Source organism: Chiloscyllium plagiosum, unplaced genomic scaffold (assembly GCF_037043375.1).
Source record: "Chiloscyllium plagiosum isolate Xiang-an unplaced genomic scaffold, Cpla_swu_hap1 HiC_scaffold_11, whole genome shotgun sequence".
In the NCBI taxonomy this organism is placed as follows: domain Eukaryota; kingdom Metazoa; phylum Chordata; class Chondrichthyes; order Orectolobiformes; family Hemiscylliidae; genus Chiloscyllium; species Chiloscyllium plagiosum.
This window is the reverse complement of record NW_028270149.1, coordinates 81,521,667-81,540,660: the sequence shown is the minus strand read 5'-3', so window position 1 is coordinate 81,540,660 and position 18,994 is coordinate 81,521,667. Positions and strand designations below refer to the sequence as shown.

Sequence of the window (18,994 nt, the reverse complement as noted above, 5' to 3'; positions counted from 1 at the left end):
AGTTTTATGCAACCTAGACCCACTCTGCAATCTCACTCTGAATGATGGATATTTTGAAATCGTTAATATAACATGGCTGCAGACAAACAATGAAACTTGTCCGAATGGATCTGAAATCTCCATTCCTCACCAGAGTCCAAGTGAGCAATACTGGGAGTAAGTATATTGCTGCAGAGAGCTGCACCTAAAACCTGCACAGCTGGGCCAGTAACTCCTCTTGAGATAGTTGTTTGGTAAATGCCCTTATTTAATGGACATAAAATTATTTGATATTGCTAGAGGTACAATTTACATTGCACACCTCTTACAAAATGATATAACAACAGAGGCCCATTCCTTAGCTTATACTCTCCTGGATGCATATATTTTCAATTATGCAGCAAAACCTATATTCACCACTCTTATCCATTTATATCCATTAATTAAAGTGATTCTTCTTGAAATCGAATGATTCCAGTTATCCCTTTAAGTAGCCGACCTGGGAATTGAATTGTGGGTATTCCATTGTAATTAAAATGCTCATGGAGACATACATTCAGAAGTCTTGTCCTAGAATATGGCACTTATCATTTTTCATACCAGGGATTTGGGCCAAGGGTGATTAATGGGGACTCATTCCAATTTGTATAGGCATACTTCAGAGAGGTAACTGCATCTACGAAGGTACAGCTGCCTCAGGCCTGATATGATTCATGGACTCATGGACCGATCAAAACACAACTTATACTCTTCAGTCTAGTTAGGGGAATTTTTGAGTATCCTTAGAAAGGTGAATTAGCCTTTTTGGTAAGCTCCCTAGGCACCCTTAGGGGGGTTTGGTGTACTTTTGGAGAGGCAACTGTCCTTTGGGATTGTTAAAATTAGACTTGAATGTGGGAAGAAATGCATAAAGTCTTTCAAAAGGATATGTCAACTCCATTGTCAAGAAAATCAGTCAATCTTTCAAGGTATTAAAAACACATGCCCTCTAAATAATTGAAGCAAAACTGTCTACACTGCTTAACAAAAATGTACTTGATCTTGACATAGGATTGAGAGCTATCATAACAGAATTGGTGCTGATTTCACAACCATTCATTATTACAATGTGGTGCCAGTTCACAGTTTGATTGACAGAGTGAGGTCGTCATGAATTCCAATGTATGTCTTCATAAGGAATGAAAGGCAGTAAGATGTATTCTCAATGAAGGCATTTCTTTTGAAATAGTGATTAAATTAATGGACAATGAAAATTTTCTTTAATCTTCACAAGTGTCCTGAGTTCTGCTCATGGTGAATATTGGACAAGTTGATAGGTTTAAACAGAAAATATGTGTTGGTGTCACAGAGGCTATAGGTTGGCATGGAGGATATAAGGAGACAATGGAGACTGCAGATGCAGGACAAAGTGTGGCCCTGAAAAAGGCACTGCAGATCAGGCAACACCTGAGGAACAAGAGGATCAACATTTTGGGCAGGACCCTTCTTCAGGGCTGAGGAGGGGGAAGGGTGTTGAGAGATAAATGGGGAGAGGGGGGTTAGGGCAAGGAGAAACTGAGGCGATGTGGTTGAAAGAAGAAGGTGATAGTTTTAGGTTGTGGGAAGGGAGGAGCAGAGATGAGAATGAGGTGGGGTGGGTTGAATCTGGGATGGGATGGAGGGAGGAGAGATTTGGTAACTGGTGAGTTTAATGTTTATACCATATGGATGTAGGCTTATGAGATGGAAGATGAGGTATTCCTCCTCCAGTTTGCAGATGGCCTTGTGTGGCTCCTTCCTCCTCTCCAGTCCTGAAATAGGGACCTGCCCAAAACATCGACTCTCTTGCTCCTCGGATGCTGCCTGACCTGCTGTGCCTTTTCCAGCACCATAATTTATCAACTATGGAGGATATTGGTTATGTATTATGTGGAATAGGTTAGCACGGGGGAGAATGAGGACCCATGACATTGGTAATGGCATGAGATAACGTGTTGGCATGGATAGCGCATGGGGAGTAAACTGGGGTGGAGGGGTATAAGGCAAGATGGCTGAGGTGCTGTTTTTTGATTTATTGTTAATTTATTGGGTTGTTTCTCAGATCACCCATTTTCATCTGCTCCACTACATACCATCAGTTTCCATCCCCTAACACCTTCCCACCACCCCCCCCCCCCCCCCCCCGCCAACAGAATGGAAATCTGAGCTCCTAGAGTATTTACACATCCTGACCCTGTGGTCCATGTAACAATACTATTGCTTTAAGAAGTTGTTTTATCCTTTTGTTTTAAAGTCAGAGGTGTTGAGGTGCTCAGTGAAAACTCAGAGAATTGCAGGTGAAACAATCTGTTTTGTTGAATATGCCTTTTCCCAAGTGTGTGTCTATGGAATGTTACTATATTGGAATAGTTACTGTTTAGTTGCTAACTAATCTTTTATTGTGATATGTTTTCCAATAGTCATGATTTGGAGATGCTGTTGTTGCATTGGGGTGTACAAAGTTAAAAATCACACAACACCAGGTTATAGTCCAACAGGTTTAATTGGAAGCACACTAGCTTTCGGAGCGACGCTCCTTCATCAGGTGATAATGGAAGGCTCAATCTTAACACATAGAATTTATAGCAAACATTTACAGTGTGATGTAACTGAAATTACACATTGAAAAATTGATTGTCTGTTAAGCCTTTCATCTGTTAGAATGCAATGATAGTTTCACTTCTTTCATGTGTAAATCACAAAACCTTTTTTAAAAAAAGTTGCATTCTCGGGTTAGCTGTTAACAATGGTGATAGCTGGACAATGTGTTGAAGGTGTTAGCCCCCCGTGTTCTCTGTCGATGCCATGATGTTTAGATTGATTCTAATCTAAAAGGTGAGATAACAGAGTTTTACATGAATTCATGCAGTTTTTGAGCAAAGTGCAATGTAACCCTATAAGTACGAATTTGTACTTGCAGAGTTACATTGTACTTTGCTCAAAAACTGCATGAATTTATGTAAAACTCCGTTATATCTCTTTTTAGATTAGAATCAATCTAAACATCATGGCATTGACAGAGAACACAGGGGGCTAACACCTTCAACACATTGTCCAGCTATCACCATTGTTAACAGCTAACCCGAGAATGCAACTTTTAAAAAAAGGTTTTGTGATTTACACATGAAAGAAGTGAAACTATCACTGTATTCTAACAGATGAAAGGCTTAACAGACAATCATTTTTTCAATGTGTAATTTCAGTTACATCACACTGTATATGTTTGCTATAAATCCTGTATGTTAAGATTGAGCCCTCCACTATCACCTGATGAAGGAGCGTCGCTCCCAAAAGCTAGTGTGCTTCCAGTTAAACCTGTTGGACTATAACCTGGTGTTGTGTGATTTTAAACGTTTTCCAATAGAGTTACAACTAAGTCAATTATTTTCTTTTTTTTCACTTTCGTTGTATTTTAGCTATAGTGTAAGAATAAATTGTGTTTTGTTTACCGTTGAGTAGTTTGACCAATCGAATTGTATCAGGAACGCAAAACACCTTGGATTTACCTTTTAAAATAAGAAAGAGTTAGGGTCTAGGCAAATTCTGAGGGATTTTGGTCTGGCCCATAACATCCTGAACTGGGATCGAATATTCGAGGCTACAGTGACTACACAGATAGTTTCAATAGTACAATGTGCAGCAGTTAACGAAGCACTATCAGAACCCCATCAAATCAAATCAGTTCTTTTGCGAATCACATCAGCACTCACTGTTTAAATAATATCACATCTTTAGAAAGTCAGGAGACACAGAGAAAGTTCATAAGTTTAATTACAACTCAACATATTTATCCATTTCTAAAAGTGTAACTGGTTGTCTTTATGTTGGTTAACTGTTAAATCTGTTTTTATTTGATTGTCAGCTTCTGTATACTTGTCATTGTGTAAATTAAATACCTTCCTGACGCACAATGTTTTTTGTTGTCATTTTCTTTAGTAAAGGAGTTTTACAACGAACCAGTTCAATGGATGAGACTGGGGAGATAGTCTGGTATTTAGCTCTCTGTCTGCTTCTGGTCCGACTGATGGTGGGGGCAGCGTTATCGAAGGGAATTAAATCATCAGGAAAGGTAAATGATTGTGATGAATAGAATTAAAACTAGTGACAAGGTACAGATTTCTGTAACAATAAAACTAGAATTTATAAATGATTTATGAAGTGGCTGGTTAATCTCTGAGATGATGTTAATAATGTTTGTTTGGGGAGTGTGAGATCCATAATTCGTCAACACTTTAGGCCTGAGGGAGATCTGAAGATCTTTCTGAGTGAAAGAACAGTAGCAATTCCCCCCAAACCCCTGCAATGTCACCCTCATTCTGAGGGTTTCAGTCCCTGATGCAGAGATGCTGGGGAATTTCCAATTGCTGTGGAAGGCTGTGCAGGACTGGACAGATTAGGGTCAGATTTTATTTGAGTAAAATGAGATTTGTCTGGACAACGAGAATGGGAAAGAAACCCAGGCTATAAAAGTGAGGAATGAATTCTGTTCTTTTTTTTCTATTAAATCTGATGTTTTACTGAATATGAGAAATAAATGAGATATGCTTATATTATTAAAATTCTGTCACGATAGAGCATATCAATGTTAAATATTCCTTTTGTGCATTATTATTCCTTCAATAACATTGTTTCACTGTCTGCATTGATTACAATCCAATCCTATATATTTTCCATTGATTTGGACTCAGTACTATAAATGTAGTACCAGCCTATATAGGAAAATCTAAAAAAATTATTCTCCATGGTCAGGTGGTTTACTTCACTGCAACATTCCCATATGTGGCTTTGACTATACTCCTGATCCGAGGGCTGACACTGGAGGGAGCCTCTAAAGGAATTGAATTCTACATCGGAAGCCAGTCAGACTTCTCCAAACTGGCTGATGCTCAGGTAATTAGAACAAAGTTTTTTTTTCTTTTTCTTAGTTTTTTAGTAGTCTCGTTGGGAATTTAGAATACTGGGTATCGAGGTTAGGGAAGTTGAATGTTCCTCCTGCAGAAGTGCACCCAATCCCAGCTCCTCGAAAACCGCATTAGGGAACTGGAGCTGGAGCTGGATGAACTTCAGATTATTTGGGAGGCAGAGGAGGTTATTGAGAGGAGCTTTAGGGAGATAGACACACCTAAGGTAACAGAAGAAGGTAGATAGGTGACCGTCAGGAGGCGGGATGGGAAACGGCGAGGAAGTGCAGGCATCTCCTATGGCTGTCCACCTCAACAGCAGGTACAGCGTTTTGGATACTGTTTGGGGGGGGGGGGGGGGGGGGGTGGTGGTGGTAAGTGCTGACTTACCAGGGGTAAGCAATGGGACACAGGGCTCTGGCACAGAGTCTGTCCCTGTTGCTCAGAAGGAAATGGGGAAGAGGAACAGAGCATTAATCATTGGAGACTCCATTGTGATAGGGACAGATAGGAGGTTCTGTGGGAATGAGAGAGTCTCACAGTTGATATGTTGTCTCCCAGATGCCAGGGTTCATGATCTGATCATGTTTTCGGGATCCTTGAAGCGGAGGGAGAGCAACTCCAAGTCGTGGTCCACAAAGGCACCAATGACATAGGTCGGAAGAGATATGGGGATTTAAGGCAGAAATTCAGGGAGCTGGGGTGGAAGCTTAGAGCTAGGACAGAGTTGTTATCTCTGGTTTGTTGCCCATGCCATGTGCAAGCGAGGCAAGGAATAGGGAGAGAGAGGAGTTGAACACATGGCTACTGGGATGGTGCCGGAGGGAGGGTTTCGGATACCTGGATAATTGGGGTTCTTTCTAGGGTAGGTGGGACCTTGGGACCTCTACTAACAGGACGGTCTTCACCTGAACCTGAGGGGTTCCAATATTCTGGGGGAAGGGATGGGGGAGTTCGGGGGGGTGGGTGGGGGATGTGGGAGGCGAGATATTTGCTAATGCTCTTTGGGTGGGATTAAACTAATTCAGCAGGAGGATAAGAACCTAAATAGTCATTTGAGTATACAGGAGGTTGAGAGTAATGAGGTCAGAAATAAGGTCCTAAGAGGGCACCGACAAGCAAGAAGTTGGTTTGAAATGTGTCTACCTCAACGTCAGGAACATCCAGAATAAGGTGGGTGAACTTGCAGCTTGGGTTAGTACCTGGAATTTCAATGTTGTGGCCATTTCAGAGACATGGGTGGAGCAAGGACAGGAATGGTTATTGAAGGTTCTAAGATTTAGATGTTTCAGTAAGAGCAGAGAGAATGGTAAAAGGGGGCAGGGTGAGGCATTGTTGGTCAAGGACAGTATAATGGTTGCAGAAAGGACGCCTGAGGACTCATCTACTGAGGTAGTATCAGTTATGGTTAGAAACAGGAAAGGAGAGGTCACCCTGTTGGGAGATTTCTGTAGGCCTCCAAATAGTTCCAGAGATATAGAGGATAGGATAGCAAAGGTGATTCTCGATAGGAGCGAGAGTGATAGGGTAGTTGTTATGGTGGATTTTAGCTTTCTAAATATTGACTGGAAATACTATAGTTCAAGTACTTTAGTTGGGTCAGTTTTTGTTTGATGTATGTAGAAGGGTTTCCTGACAGTGTATGCAGACAGGCCAACAAGGGGCGTGGCCACATTAGATTTGGTACTGGGTAATGAACCTGGCCACGTGTTAGATTTGGAGGTAGATGAGCACTTTGGTGATAGTGACCACAATTCTGTTATGTTTACTTTAGTGATGGGAAGGGATAGGTATAAACCACAGTGCAAAAGTTACAGCTGGGGGAAAGGTAATTACAATGCGATAAGGCAAGATTTAAGATGCATAGGATGGGGAAGAAAATGCCAGGGGATGGGCACATTTGAAATGTGGAGTTTATTCAAGGAACAGCTACTGCGCGTCCTTGATAAGTATGTACCTGTCAGGCAGGGAGGAAGTGGTGAGCGAGGGAGCTGTGGTTTACTGAAGAAGTTGAATCTCTTGTCAAGAGGAAGAAGAAGGCTTATGTTAGGGTGAGACATGAAGGCTCAGTTAGCACGCTCGAAAGTTATAAGTTAGCCAGGAAAGACCTAAAGAGAGAGCTAAGTAGTGCCAGGAGGGGACATGAGAAGTTCTTGGCGGATAGGATCAAGGAAATCCATAAGTCATTTTATAGATATATCAGGAATAAAAGAATGACCAGAGTAAGATTAGAGCCAACCAAGGATAGTAGTGGGAAGTTGTGCATGGAGTTAAAGGTGATCGGGGAAGCACCAAATGAATACTTTTCGTCAGTATTCACACTAGAAAAACACAATGTTGTCGAGGAGAATACTGAGATAAAGGCTACTAGACTAGATGGGATTGAGATCCTTAGAAGGAGGAGCTGTTAGCAATTCTGGAAAGTGTAAAAATAGATAAGTCCCCTGCGCTGTACAGAATTTATCCCAGGATTCTCTGGGAAGCCAGGGAGGAGATTGCCAAACTTTTAGCTTTGATCTTTACGTTGTCATTGTCTATAGGAATCGTCAGAAGACTGGAGGATAACAAATTAGATTACCTACAGTGAAGGGGTAAGTGTAGGGGTATGGTTGGGTTGCCCTTCGGCCCAACAAGTCCACACCGACCCGCCGAAGCGCAACCCACCCATATCCCTACACTTACCCCTTCACCTAACACTATGGGCAATTTAGCATGGCCAATTCACCTGACCTGCACATCTTTGGATTGTGGGAGGAAACCGGAGCACCCGGAGGAAACCCATGCAGACACAGGAAGAATGTGCAAGCTCCACACAGTCAGTTGCCTGAGGCGGGAATTGAACCTAGGTCTCTGGTGCTGTGAGGCAGCAGTGCTAACCCCTGTGCCACCATGGGAGTTGTTCCCTTGCCCAAGAAAGGGAGTACAGACAATCCTGGTAATTATTAGACCAGTGAGCCTTACTTTGGTTGTGGGTAAAGTGTTGGAAAAGGTTATAAGAGATAGGATTTATAATCATCTAGAAAGGAATAAGTTGATTAGGGATAGTCAATATGGGTTTTTGAAGGGTAGGTCATGCCTCATGAGAAGGTGACCAAACAGATAAATGAGGGTAAAGCAGTTGATATGGTGTATATGGATTTCAGTAAGGGGTTTGATAGGGTTCCCCACTGTAGGCTATTGGACAAAATGCAGAGGCTTGGGATTGAGCGTGATTTGGCAGTTTGGATCAGAAATTGGCTGGCTGATGGGTTGGTGGTTGATGGGAACTGTTCATCCTGGAGTTCAGTTACTAGTGGATTACCGCAAGGATCTGTTTTGGGGCCACTGGTGTTTGTCATTTTTATAAACAAGGGCGTAGAAGAATGGGTTAGTAAATTTGCGGATGACAGGTTGATGGAGTTGTGGATAGTGTTGAAGGAAGTTGCAAGTTGCAGAAGGAGATGTATAAGCTACAGAACTGGGCTAAGAGGTGGCAATTGAGTTTTATGCAGAAAAATGTGAGGTGATTCACTTTGGAAGGAGTAGCAGGCATGCAGACTATTGGGCTAATGGTAAGATGCTTGGTAGTATAGATGAGCATAGAGATCTTGGTGTGCATGCACAAAGATCCTTAAAAGTTGCCACCCAGGTTGAGAGTTGTTAAGAAGGCATATGGTGTGGTAGCTCTTATTGGTAAAGAGATTAAGTTTTGGCACCATGAGGTCATGCTGCAGCTGTACAAACTCTGGTGCGACCACACTTAGAGTGTAGTGTACAGTTCTGGTCACTATATTATAGGAAGGATGTGGAAGCCTTGGAAAGGGTTCAGAGGAGATTTACTCGGATGTTGCCTGGTACGGAGGGAAGGTCTTACGAGGAAACGCTGATGGACTTGAGATTGTTTTAATTCGAGAGGAGAAAGTTGAGAGGTGACTTGATTGAGACATAGAAGATAATCAGTGGGTTCAGTAGAGTGGACAGTGAGTGTCTTTATCCTCAGATAGCGATTGTTAGCACGAGGGGACAAAGCTTTAAATTCAGAGGTGATAGATATAGGACAGATGTCAGAGGTAGTTTCTTTACTCAGAGTGTCGTGAGACGTGGAACGCATTGCCAGCAACAGTAGTAGATTCGCCAATTGTAAAGGCATTCAATGGTCATTGTCAAGGCATATGGACGAGAATGGAATAGTTTAGGTTTGATGGGCTTCAGATTGGTTTCACAGGTCAATGCAACATCAAAGGCTGAAGGGCCTGTACTGCCCTGTAATGTTCTATGTTCTTAAAGTCAATGATTGAATTTCAAGGGGTTTTTTTTAGTCATTCTGTTTGGTGTTCTGTCGTATTTAATTTGCTGTTTACATAACCATTTTAAGAGTACAATGTTGCTTTTTGGGCCATGTTTAAACAAATAAAACATCATTTCAATTACTCTGATTACTCGGTGGATGGGCATTTTTTAAATACTTCTGACAACTTGCTTTAACAAATGGGAAAATATAGCATTAGATGGTAAGGTAAAATTCCCATAGTCTTACCAGCTCATGGGGCTGCTCCCTCACTTGAGAGAGATGATTGGTGGTGGTGCTGATAGTCCTCAGGTGAGGAGAGAGATTGGAAAGAGAGTCCTTCAAGGTAACTTCAGCCAGCATGGGAATTAAACCCATACTGTTGGCATCACTGTGTATTGCAAGCCAGCTAGCTAGCCAACTGAGCAAACCCAAATTCAACAGCAAGCTGTAATCGAATGGAATGGTACAGTGTAGGCTGGGATTAGAAGGACAAGATAGAGTGGATATGATGGACTTGGGCAGAGGAGGATGGGATGAGCTGGAATTGGTTGAAGTAGGTTATGCAGCAGTGGGTAGGGTGGAATGGGATGAGATGGAATTAATTGAAGTAGGTTGATGTAGCAATGGATAAGGTGGAATGGGATGAGATGGAATTAATTGAAGTAGGTTGATGTAGCAATGGATAAAGTGGAATGGGATGAGATGGAATTAGTTGAGGCATAATGCAGTGATGATGGGATTCTGGGTAATCCAAGATGGAGGATGGGAAAACTTTCTGGCTGTAACAGCTGCCCCTTTTTTGAGGTATTTTAGGTGTTGGAGGTGATTTCCTTGAATTCCAGGAGTAGCAATTACTGTTTCATATGCTGTTGCATTGTTTTGGAACTTTGGAGAAAAAAGGTCAAAACAACAGCAGTTCTAAAAAGGGAGAGGTACAGACATGGGAAGCACATGGTGAGGTCAGTGCAGGAGAGAGCGAGAGAGAGAGAGAAAGAAACTGACACCACAGTGAACCTGAATAGTAACTGCCTTTGCTGTTTGAATTCATGTATCACTGGACATCTGGGTGCATCTGGGAAAATTAACAAACAGTGAAATTCATAACTGATCTTGGAGGAACTGTTTGGGCAAAGTCACAGCACAGAAACAGATAAATGAATTGTTTTAGGTGCTGCCAACAGAAAGTCTACAGTAGAGAGTAGAGTGGGTTCTTTCTTGATTATATGTTTTTTGAGATATGTCTCTTGATTAAACTTAAAATATAAGCCACAACTATTAATTTAACCTGGAGCAGTGTTTTGTAGAGGAATAAGACGGGGTTATTTTCTGGGTCTGTAGATTGTGAAGGAGCAAAAATGGCCTTTAGTAGAGTGATATGTGATTCTTGTCAAATGTGGGAGTTTAATGAGAGTTTACTGGTTACTGTGGATTATACCTGCAATAAATGCTGTTGGTTGCGAATCCAAACAGATCGAATGGATCGGTTGGAGAGGCAGTTAGAGGCAATGACGAATTAGCAATAGCAACAGTATATGATGGATGGCAGTTATAGGAAAGGGGAAAATTCACAGATGCAGTCACTCCAGGAAAGGTAAGAGAGGTAGGCAGATAGTGTAGGAGTCTTCTATGGCTATCCCCATTTCAAACAAGTATGCTGTTTTGGAAAATGTAGGGGGTAATGGATTCTCATGGGAACGTAGCACGAACTGCCAAGTTTCTGGTATTGAGACTGGTTCTAATGCAATGAGGGGTACCTGGGGTTCCAAGAGATCAATTGTGTTAGGGGATTCTCTAGTGCGAGGTACAGACAGACATTTCTGTGGCCAGCAGCGAAAAATCAGAATGGTGTGTTGCTTCCCTGGTGTCAGGATCAAGGATGTCTCAGAGAGGGTGCAGAATGTTTTCAAGGGGGAGAGAGGCTAGAAAGAGGTCATTGTCCACATTAGAACCAACGACATAGGATGGAAAAGATTGACATTCTGAAGGGAGATTACAGAGAGTTAGGCAGGAATTTAAAAATGAGTTCCTCGAGAGTAGTAATATCTGGATTACACCTGGGGCTATGCGCTAGTGAGGGCAGGAATAGGAGGATAGCGCAGATGAATGCTTGGCTGAGGAGCTGGTATATGGGAGAAGGATTCACATTTTTGGATCATTGGAATCTCTTTTGGGGTAGAAGTGACCTGTACAAGAAGGACGGATTGCACCTAAATTGGAAGGGGACTAATGTACCGGCAGAGAGATTTGCTGGAGCTGCTCAGGAGGATTTAAACTAGTAAAGTGGGGGTGGGGGAGGGGGGGGGGGGGGGGTGTGGTGGGTTGGGACCCAGGGAGATAGTGAGGAAAGAGATCAATCTGAGACTGGTACAGTTGAGAACAGAAGTAAGCCAAACAGTCAGGGCAGGCAGGGACAAGTTAGGACTAATAAACTAAACTGCATTTCTTTCAATGCAAGGGACCTAACAAGGAAGGCAGATGAACTCAGGGCATGGTTAGGAACGTGGGACTACAATATCATAGCAATGACAGAAACATGACCAGGGATGGGCAGGACTGGCAGCTTAATGTTCCAGGATGCAAATGCTACAGGAAGGATAGAAACGCTTGCAAGAGAGGAGGGAGAGTGGCGTTGTTGATAAGGGATAGCATTACAGCTGTACCTAGGGAGCATATTCCCGGAAATACATCCAGGGAAGTTATTTGGTGTCGGAAGATTGGAACTTGGCTAATGTGGTGGCACTGTTTAAGAAGGGTGGTAAGATAAGCCATGGAACTATAGACCAGTGATTCTGACGTCTGTGGTGGGCAAGTTGTTGGGGGGATTCCTGAGGGAAAGGATGTACATGTATTTGGAAAGGCAAGGACTGATTAGGGACACTCAACATGGCTTTGTGCGTGGAAAATCATATCTCACAAACTTGATCGCATTTTTTGAAGAAGCAACAAAGAGGATTGATGAGGGCAGAGCAGTGGATGTGATCGTTATGGACTTCAGTAAGGCGTTTGACAAGGTTTCTCATGGGAGACTGGATAGCAAGGTTAGATCTCATGGATTACAGGGAGAATTAGCCATTGGATACAGAACTGGCTCAAAGGTAGAAGACAGAGGGTGATGGTGGAGCGTTGTTTTTCAGACTGGAGGCCTGTGACCAGTGGAGTGCCACAAGGATCGGTGCTGGATCCACTCCTTTTCGTCCCATTTACATAAATGATTTGGATGCGAGCATAAGAGGTATAGTTAGTAAGTTTGCAGATGACACCAAAATTGGAGGTGTAGTGGGTAGCGAAGAAGGTTATCTCAGATTACAACAGGATCTTGAGCAGATGGGCCAATGGGCTGAGAAGTGGCAGATGGAGTTTAATTCAAATAAATGCAAGGTGCTGCATTTTGGGAAAGCAAATCTTAGCAGGGATTATTTACTTAATGGTAAGGTCCTAGGGAGTCTTGCTGAACAAAGAGACCTTGGAGTGCAGGTTCATAGCTCTTTGAAAGTGGAGTCGCAGGTAGATAGGATAGTGAGGAAGGCGTTTGGTATGCTTTCCTTTATCGGTCAGAGTATTGAGTTCAGGATTTGGGACATCATGTTGCAGCTGTACAGGACATTAGTTAGGCCACTGTTGGAATATTGCATGCAATTTTGGTCTCCTTCGTATCAGAAAGATGTTGTGAAACTTGAAAGGGTTAAGAAAAGATTTAAAAGGATGTTACCAGGGTTGGAGGATTTGAGCTATAGGGAGAGGCTGAGTAAGCTGGGGCTGTTTTCCCTGGAGCGTTGGAGAGGTGACTTTATAGAGGTTTACAAAATTATGAGGGGCATAGATAGGATAGATAGACAAGCTCTTTTCCCTGGGGTGGGGGAGTCCAGAACTAGAGGGCATAGAGTCATGAGAGACGAAAAATATAAAAGAAATCTAAGGGGCAACTTTTTCACACAGAGGGTGGTATGTGCATGGAATGAGCTGCCAGAGGAAGTGGCGGAGGCTGGTACAATTGCAACATTTAAAAGACATTTGGATGGGTATATGAATAGGAAGGGTTTGGAGGGCTATGGGCTGGGTGCTCACAAGTGGGACTTGGTTTGGGACAGTTGGTCGGCATGGATGGGTTGGACCAAAGGGTCTGTTTCCATGCTGTACATCTCTATGATTCTGTGATGCTAGATGGAGAGGATATCATGAAGTAGTGAAAGAGGGAACAGGCAAGATTGATTTGGATGAGATGAGAGTTCATAAAATGGAGTGAAACAGAGTGGGGTGAAAAGCAACGCTGAGATTTTTTTGTCACACATTTTGTTTTAACAACTTGTAACAAATTTATTCATACAACTATTGTATAATTAATCAATCTTTGCGTCGAAAATTAATAATGGCATTATGGTTATCAGTCACACAGTGACTTAGTAGCATGTCAATAAGCAACTACAATTATTAAAAAGTGTTGCTGTGGAAAAAAAACAGTAAGAGTCCACTACACCACAGTAATGAAACTGGGTCTTCACTTTTCACATGACGGGGAAAGTAATAATGTTCGAAGGCAGGATTTACCATTAAATGTTTGGCCAGGAAACAAACTGGTGGCTCTAATATTCAATGGAGATGATTTTTATTGATAAAAGAAGCTTCTGTCTCTCGCCTCATTGTGACCTGTGCAGCTAAGAAAGTTCCTGTTTGTCAATGTAATTTTGCCTTCAATCGTTCAATGAGTTCAAGTAAAATCTCCAATTGCTCATTTATTCTATCTCCTATTTACTAGGTTTGGAAAGATGCTGCAACACAAATTTTCTTTTCTATCGCTGTATCAATGGGAGGCTTAACAGCACTTTCATCTTATAACAAATTCCACAACAATAGTTACGCAGATACCTTCATTGTCTGTGTTGCTAATTGTGCTACGAGTGTGTATGCTGGATTTGTCATTTTTTCTGTCCTTGGACACATGGCTCATGTACAGGACAAGCCCGTTTCAGAAGTTGCACAATCAGGTAAATGAGATCTATTTGATAGATCTGAAATTATAATTCATCTAGGCTGCAGGCACAGTTGTCAATCATTGGGATCCAGAGCAGTAATCCTGGTGAAAAATGACTTCACATTCTGAAATTCTACACATGAAATAGTGGTTGTATTATGTCAGGTAGATGTTGGTGGATGATTCATAAACTGGAAGGTTTGAAGTGGGCACGAATAGATCTGTTGTTCAGCTTTCTCCTTTAATTGCAAGGACTTTGAATCTTCACGACATACACTATCACAGTACAATTGATTCACGTTATAAATACACAATATAGTGTAGGACGTTGAATTTTCAGTGATGTTTCCAATCTGCTACCACAATATTTGTGGGAGATACTTGTGTCACAGCAGAAAGAGCAAAAGACTCGGAAAGTTTTTTTTGTCTTTCGTAATCATTGAATATCTCAACACACTTCACCTCAAGTGATTCATTATATATAAAGTTGCTTTCGTTATGTAAGAAATGTGGTTGTCAATTTTCTCACAGCAAGCTTCCACAAATGGCACAATGGTAAAGACCAGATTTTGTGATGTTCATTGAAGAACAAATACTGGCCAACATTGACCACATTGTAATCTGTGGGTTTAGGTTCTATACTGACTGGAATCAGGTGGATCTCACTGACTATGAGGTTCTTGATTGGGGTTGTTAACCTGGCCCAGTCAGTAAAGGCTTGGCTGACCAATGTCAGCAGGAGATTGATGACTGACTCTGAGCTGACTGCCACAGTCAGTGTACTGTGCACAAGTTAACAAAGGGTGATTTGGTGATGGGCACTAGCCTCTATGAAGTTATTTCAGGCTCCATCCTTGTTCTAGAGACTTCACTATAAAACCAAAACTTAGTGTAAATGGATCCCTGCCTATTTTCCAGCCATTAGAAATGCAATCTGCTCCAAGAGTCATGCATATTTGAATTCTAACTGTAGGAAATGGAAACAACCTAATTTTCTAATGTGACATTGCTCAGCTTGAAGAATTAACAAAATATTCACAAAGCAGATACTGAGAAAAATAAGGTTGATTTTGACAATTGGGATTACAATTTAATTATATATATATATATAATATATATAATATTATATATCAGTTTACCACAAAACTCCATTAATTTTACTGTACCAATTGTACCTATTGTTTAGGTATTGGTTTGGCTTTTGTTGTCTACCCAGAGGCCCTTGCCCAGTTACCATGGGCACCTTTATGGTCCATTTTATTTTTCTTCATGCTGCTTACTCTGGGATTGGACAGTCAGTTCGCAAACTTTGGTAAGTGTCTTTATAATCCAAATTGATCAAACTTAAAGGCATTTTTTTTCTAATTCTCTCATATGGTTGTTTCATGGGATTTTATTCTCTTCTCCCATGAGAAAAAGTTAAAATTTTATCCATTAGAAAGATAAATTATTTATATAGGTCACCGATAAAAGGATTGCTTTCAAAGTTAAAAAGTATTCGGTTTACATTTCAGCCTGGGATATTCCAAAGTATGTCACATTGCTATGGAAATGGGCTCGAGGGTTAAGAAGGTGTGTTTATTTCAACTATTTGTGTGTTTGCTCATAGAAAACATTCAATAGCCAGCTTCTTCAGCAATTTAAGAAAGCAGAGAAAGATAGAGTCTTTCAGGAGCTGTAAAGCAGTTGTGGGACCAGAGCTGTACAAGAACTTTGGGAGCAGATTAGGAGAACACAATGTGTGTCTATCCATACTCAGCACATGGAGCATGGAGACTATTAGGACTCAAGCATGTTCCTGATTCACTAAGCAGCAACGCAATGGAATCCCAAGTTGAGTTGAGAAATCTGCAGTCATGAGGTTTTAGGAAACAAGCTGAAATGTCACTTAGCCAAATGCTAACAGAAGGATCCTCATGATATCTCATAGTTCACAGGATACCTGGAATACTGAGAAATCAAAGTGAATTGCTAAAAAATCATGATATGCCTCGATTTAATCTCAGAAGCAGCAAATGAATTTCTAAGATTCTCTTGCAATGTTTGAGGAAACTCTTTGTTCTTGTTCTAAGTTGCTAAGTCCGTAGTTTTTGTTTTGTTTATTCTGTTTCATTTTCCTCTTACATAAAGCAAAGCTTTCTTGAATTCAAACTGGGTTCCCAGTGGCTTCTGCATCATTGAGGTGGTCCTAGCACTGACTCATGGCGGCTGCAGCAGAGGAGAGTTTGGTTTCCCAGTGGCATCTGTGACCAGCACAGATTCATGGCGGTGATAGTGTGAGGGGAGTTCAGGCCCAGTATGAGATCCAGCAGCATCAACAGCGGCTACTTCGGTGTTGTGGGCCTGAAGGGGACTCATGGCGGTGATGGAGTCAATTTTGGGCTGGTGCGATACCAGGCGGTATTGATGACACTTGTCTTGGCAAGGTCCAGGGAGGACTCATATTGGTGAGAGAACTGGTGGAGATAAGATGGTACTGAAGAGTGACAACTTTCATTCCAGTGGTACTTGAGCAGAGAAGGCGACTTGTGTCTGACCACCAGGCCCACGATGGAGGACTTAACAAGAAGGACTGTAAAGTTGGACACTTCCTCTATTTCTTCATTTTTCTGCTTTTATATTCTTTATCTTGGTTTGTTTTTGTGTGTTTTAGATGATGCTGGAGTGTGGCAACACTATACAACACTTTTCACTATATTTGTAACAAGATACATGTAACAATAAATAAAATATATGGAATTTTGAGAGATTGCTTTTTCTTCACTGAACCACTTTGGGCTGTTCAAATTTCTCCCTAAATGTTCACAATCTCTTTAGAGATTGTAACAATGGTGAGGAAGCACATTTGATGATATTTGCTTATCTACATCTTCAGATTCCCCTGTTTATCCCCCTCCCATGGTGCAAAAGCTGTAGCTACCCATGATAGGAGGCAGCCTCAGTCTTCCATTCACTCTGGGATTGCTGCTGGGAATATTGCCTCTCTCTCTGAAACCTTTTTGCTGTGAGTGAATGCAACTTTCTTCCACCTATGTCTCTCCTAATCTTGTTTGATATGAAATCTAGAAAAGACCATCAGGTGAATAAAAAATATTTCAGCCTCTTGATCTGACCTGTTGGTCTGACCTTCCACCATTTCTGAGGATGGGGTATTTGTGCAGCCACTTCCTCCAGCTAGTTGTTTACTTGCTTACTGCATTCATGACTGAATGTGTCAGGACTGCAGAGCTTTGACTTGATCCCTTGGCTGTAGGATCACTTAACCCTGTCCATAGAATGTTTCTTCCGCTCATTAACATGTACTTAATTATTTGCTGTAGCCTTACCAGGTTTGACACCTCTTTCAGGACTGGTGCTGCTTCTGGCATGCTTTCTTGAACTCCCTATTGTACTAGGATTGGTCCTCTGCCTTGATAATGCTGGTAGAGTGAGTGAAATATTGAGTCATGAAATCTTAGGGGAGCATGCTGGCACAGTGGTTAGCCTGCAGCCTCACAGCGCCAGGGACTGGGTTTTGATTCCAGCCTCTGGCGACTGTCTGTGTGGAGTTTGCACATTCACCCCATGTTTGCGTGGGTTTCCTCTGAGAGCTCCAGTTTCCTCCCACAGTCCAAAGGTGTGCAAGTTACGTGGATTGGCCATGCCAAATTGTCCTGTAGTATCCAGAATGTGCAGGCTAGGTGGGTTAGCCATGGGGAGTGCAGGGGTAAAATTGCTAGGGTAGGGAGGTGGGTCTGCATGGGATGCTTTTTGGAGAGTCAGTGTGGACTTGCTGGGCTGGATGACTTTTTCTACAGTATATGGATTCTATTCTTTACCTACCTATTGTAGTTGAGTACACTTCCATCTTCAAGTTTGCTGATGACAACACCACAGTTGGACGGATATCTAACAACGACAAATCAAGATACAAAGGAGAGATAGAGGGCTTAGTGACGTGGTTCATTGAGAACAACCTCTCTCTCAACATTAGAAAAACTAAAGAACTGATCATTGACTTCAGGAAGAAAGGAGGAGAATACCCCCCCATTTACATCAAAGGGACTGAGGATGAGAGGGTGGAAAGCATCAACTTCCTCAGGGTGACGATAATCAAAAATGTGTCCTCGACTTCCCATGTAGATACGATGGTCAAGAAGGCATAACAACACCTCTTCTTCCTCAGGCGGCTCAGGAAATTTGGCATTTCCATAAGGGTCCTCACCAACATCTAAAGATGCACCATTGAAAGCACAGTGTCCAGGTGCATAATGGCCTGGTATGGCAACTGCTCTGCCCAGGACCGTAAGAAACTACAGAGAATGGTGTGCACAGCCCAGACCATCACGGAAGCCAACCTTCCATTCATGGACTCCGCTTACATTGCTCACTGCTGCAGAAAGGCTGCCAACATCATCAAGGAAAACATCGATAATGATCTCCTACAACCTCTTCCATCAGGCAGAAGATACAGAAGCCTGAATACACGCACTAGCAGGTTCAAGAACCGCTTTTTTCAGGCCATTGTTAGATTGATGAATGGACTCTCTAGCCTGAAATAATGCTGACCTTACTAACGTTGCTCTCGCCTAGTGCACGCCCTGTGCAATGTAACCTGTATGCTTCTGCCTTAGTCTTGTTGATCTGTACATCCTTGCTTACTATGATCTGCCTTTACTGCTCGTAAGCAAAGCTTTTCACTGTACTCCAGTACACATGACAATAAATACATCAAATTCTATTGGTGCTGAAGATTTACAAGGCCTACATTTTTTTTAGTAATTTATCTAGTTTTTATTGACTAGACCTGATCTGAGCCCAATACTCTTTGAATGAAGGTGTCTTTGTTGTGAAGAGTAGACTTTTGAGACAACAATG

The 18,994-nt window shown here is 42.0% G+C and overlaps 1 protein-coding gene across 1 annotated transcript in view; it reads left to right on the top strand.

The window, feature by feature from the left end:
- LOC122557081 (sodium- and chloride-dependent neutral and basic amino acid transporter B(0+)-like) overlaps positions 1–18,994 on the top strand; it is a 56,798-nt gene that overhangs the window by 25,055 nt on the left and 12,749 nt on the right. The window contains exons 6-10 of the mRNA XM_043704371.2: positions 18–156; positions 3,934–4,066; positions 4,747–4,887; positions 13,922–14,150; positions 15,324–15,449. Coding sequence (XP_043560306.2) covers positions 18–156; positions 3,934–4,066; positions 4,747–4,887; positions 13,922–14,150; positions 15,324–15,449 — 768 coding nt within the window. The remainder of the gene's footprint in view (positions 1–17; positions 157–3,933; positions 4,067–4,746; positions 4,888–13,921; positions 14,151–15,323; positions 15,450–18,994) is intronic.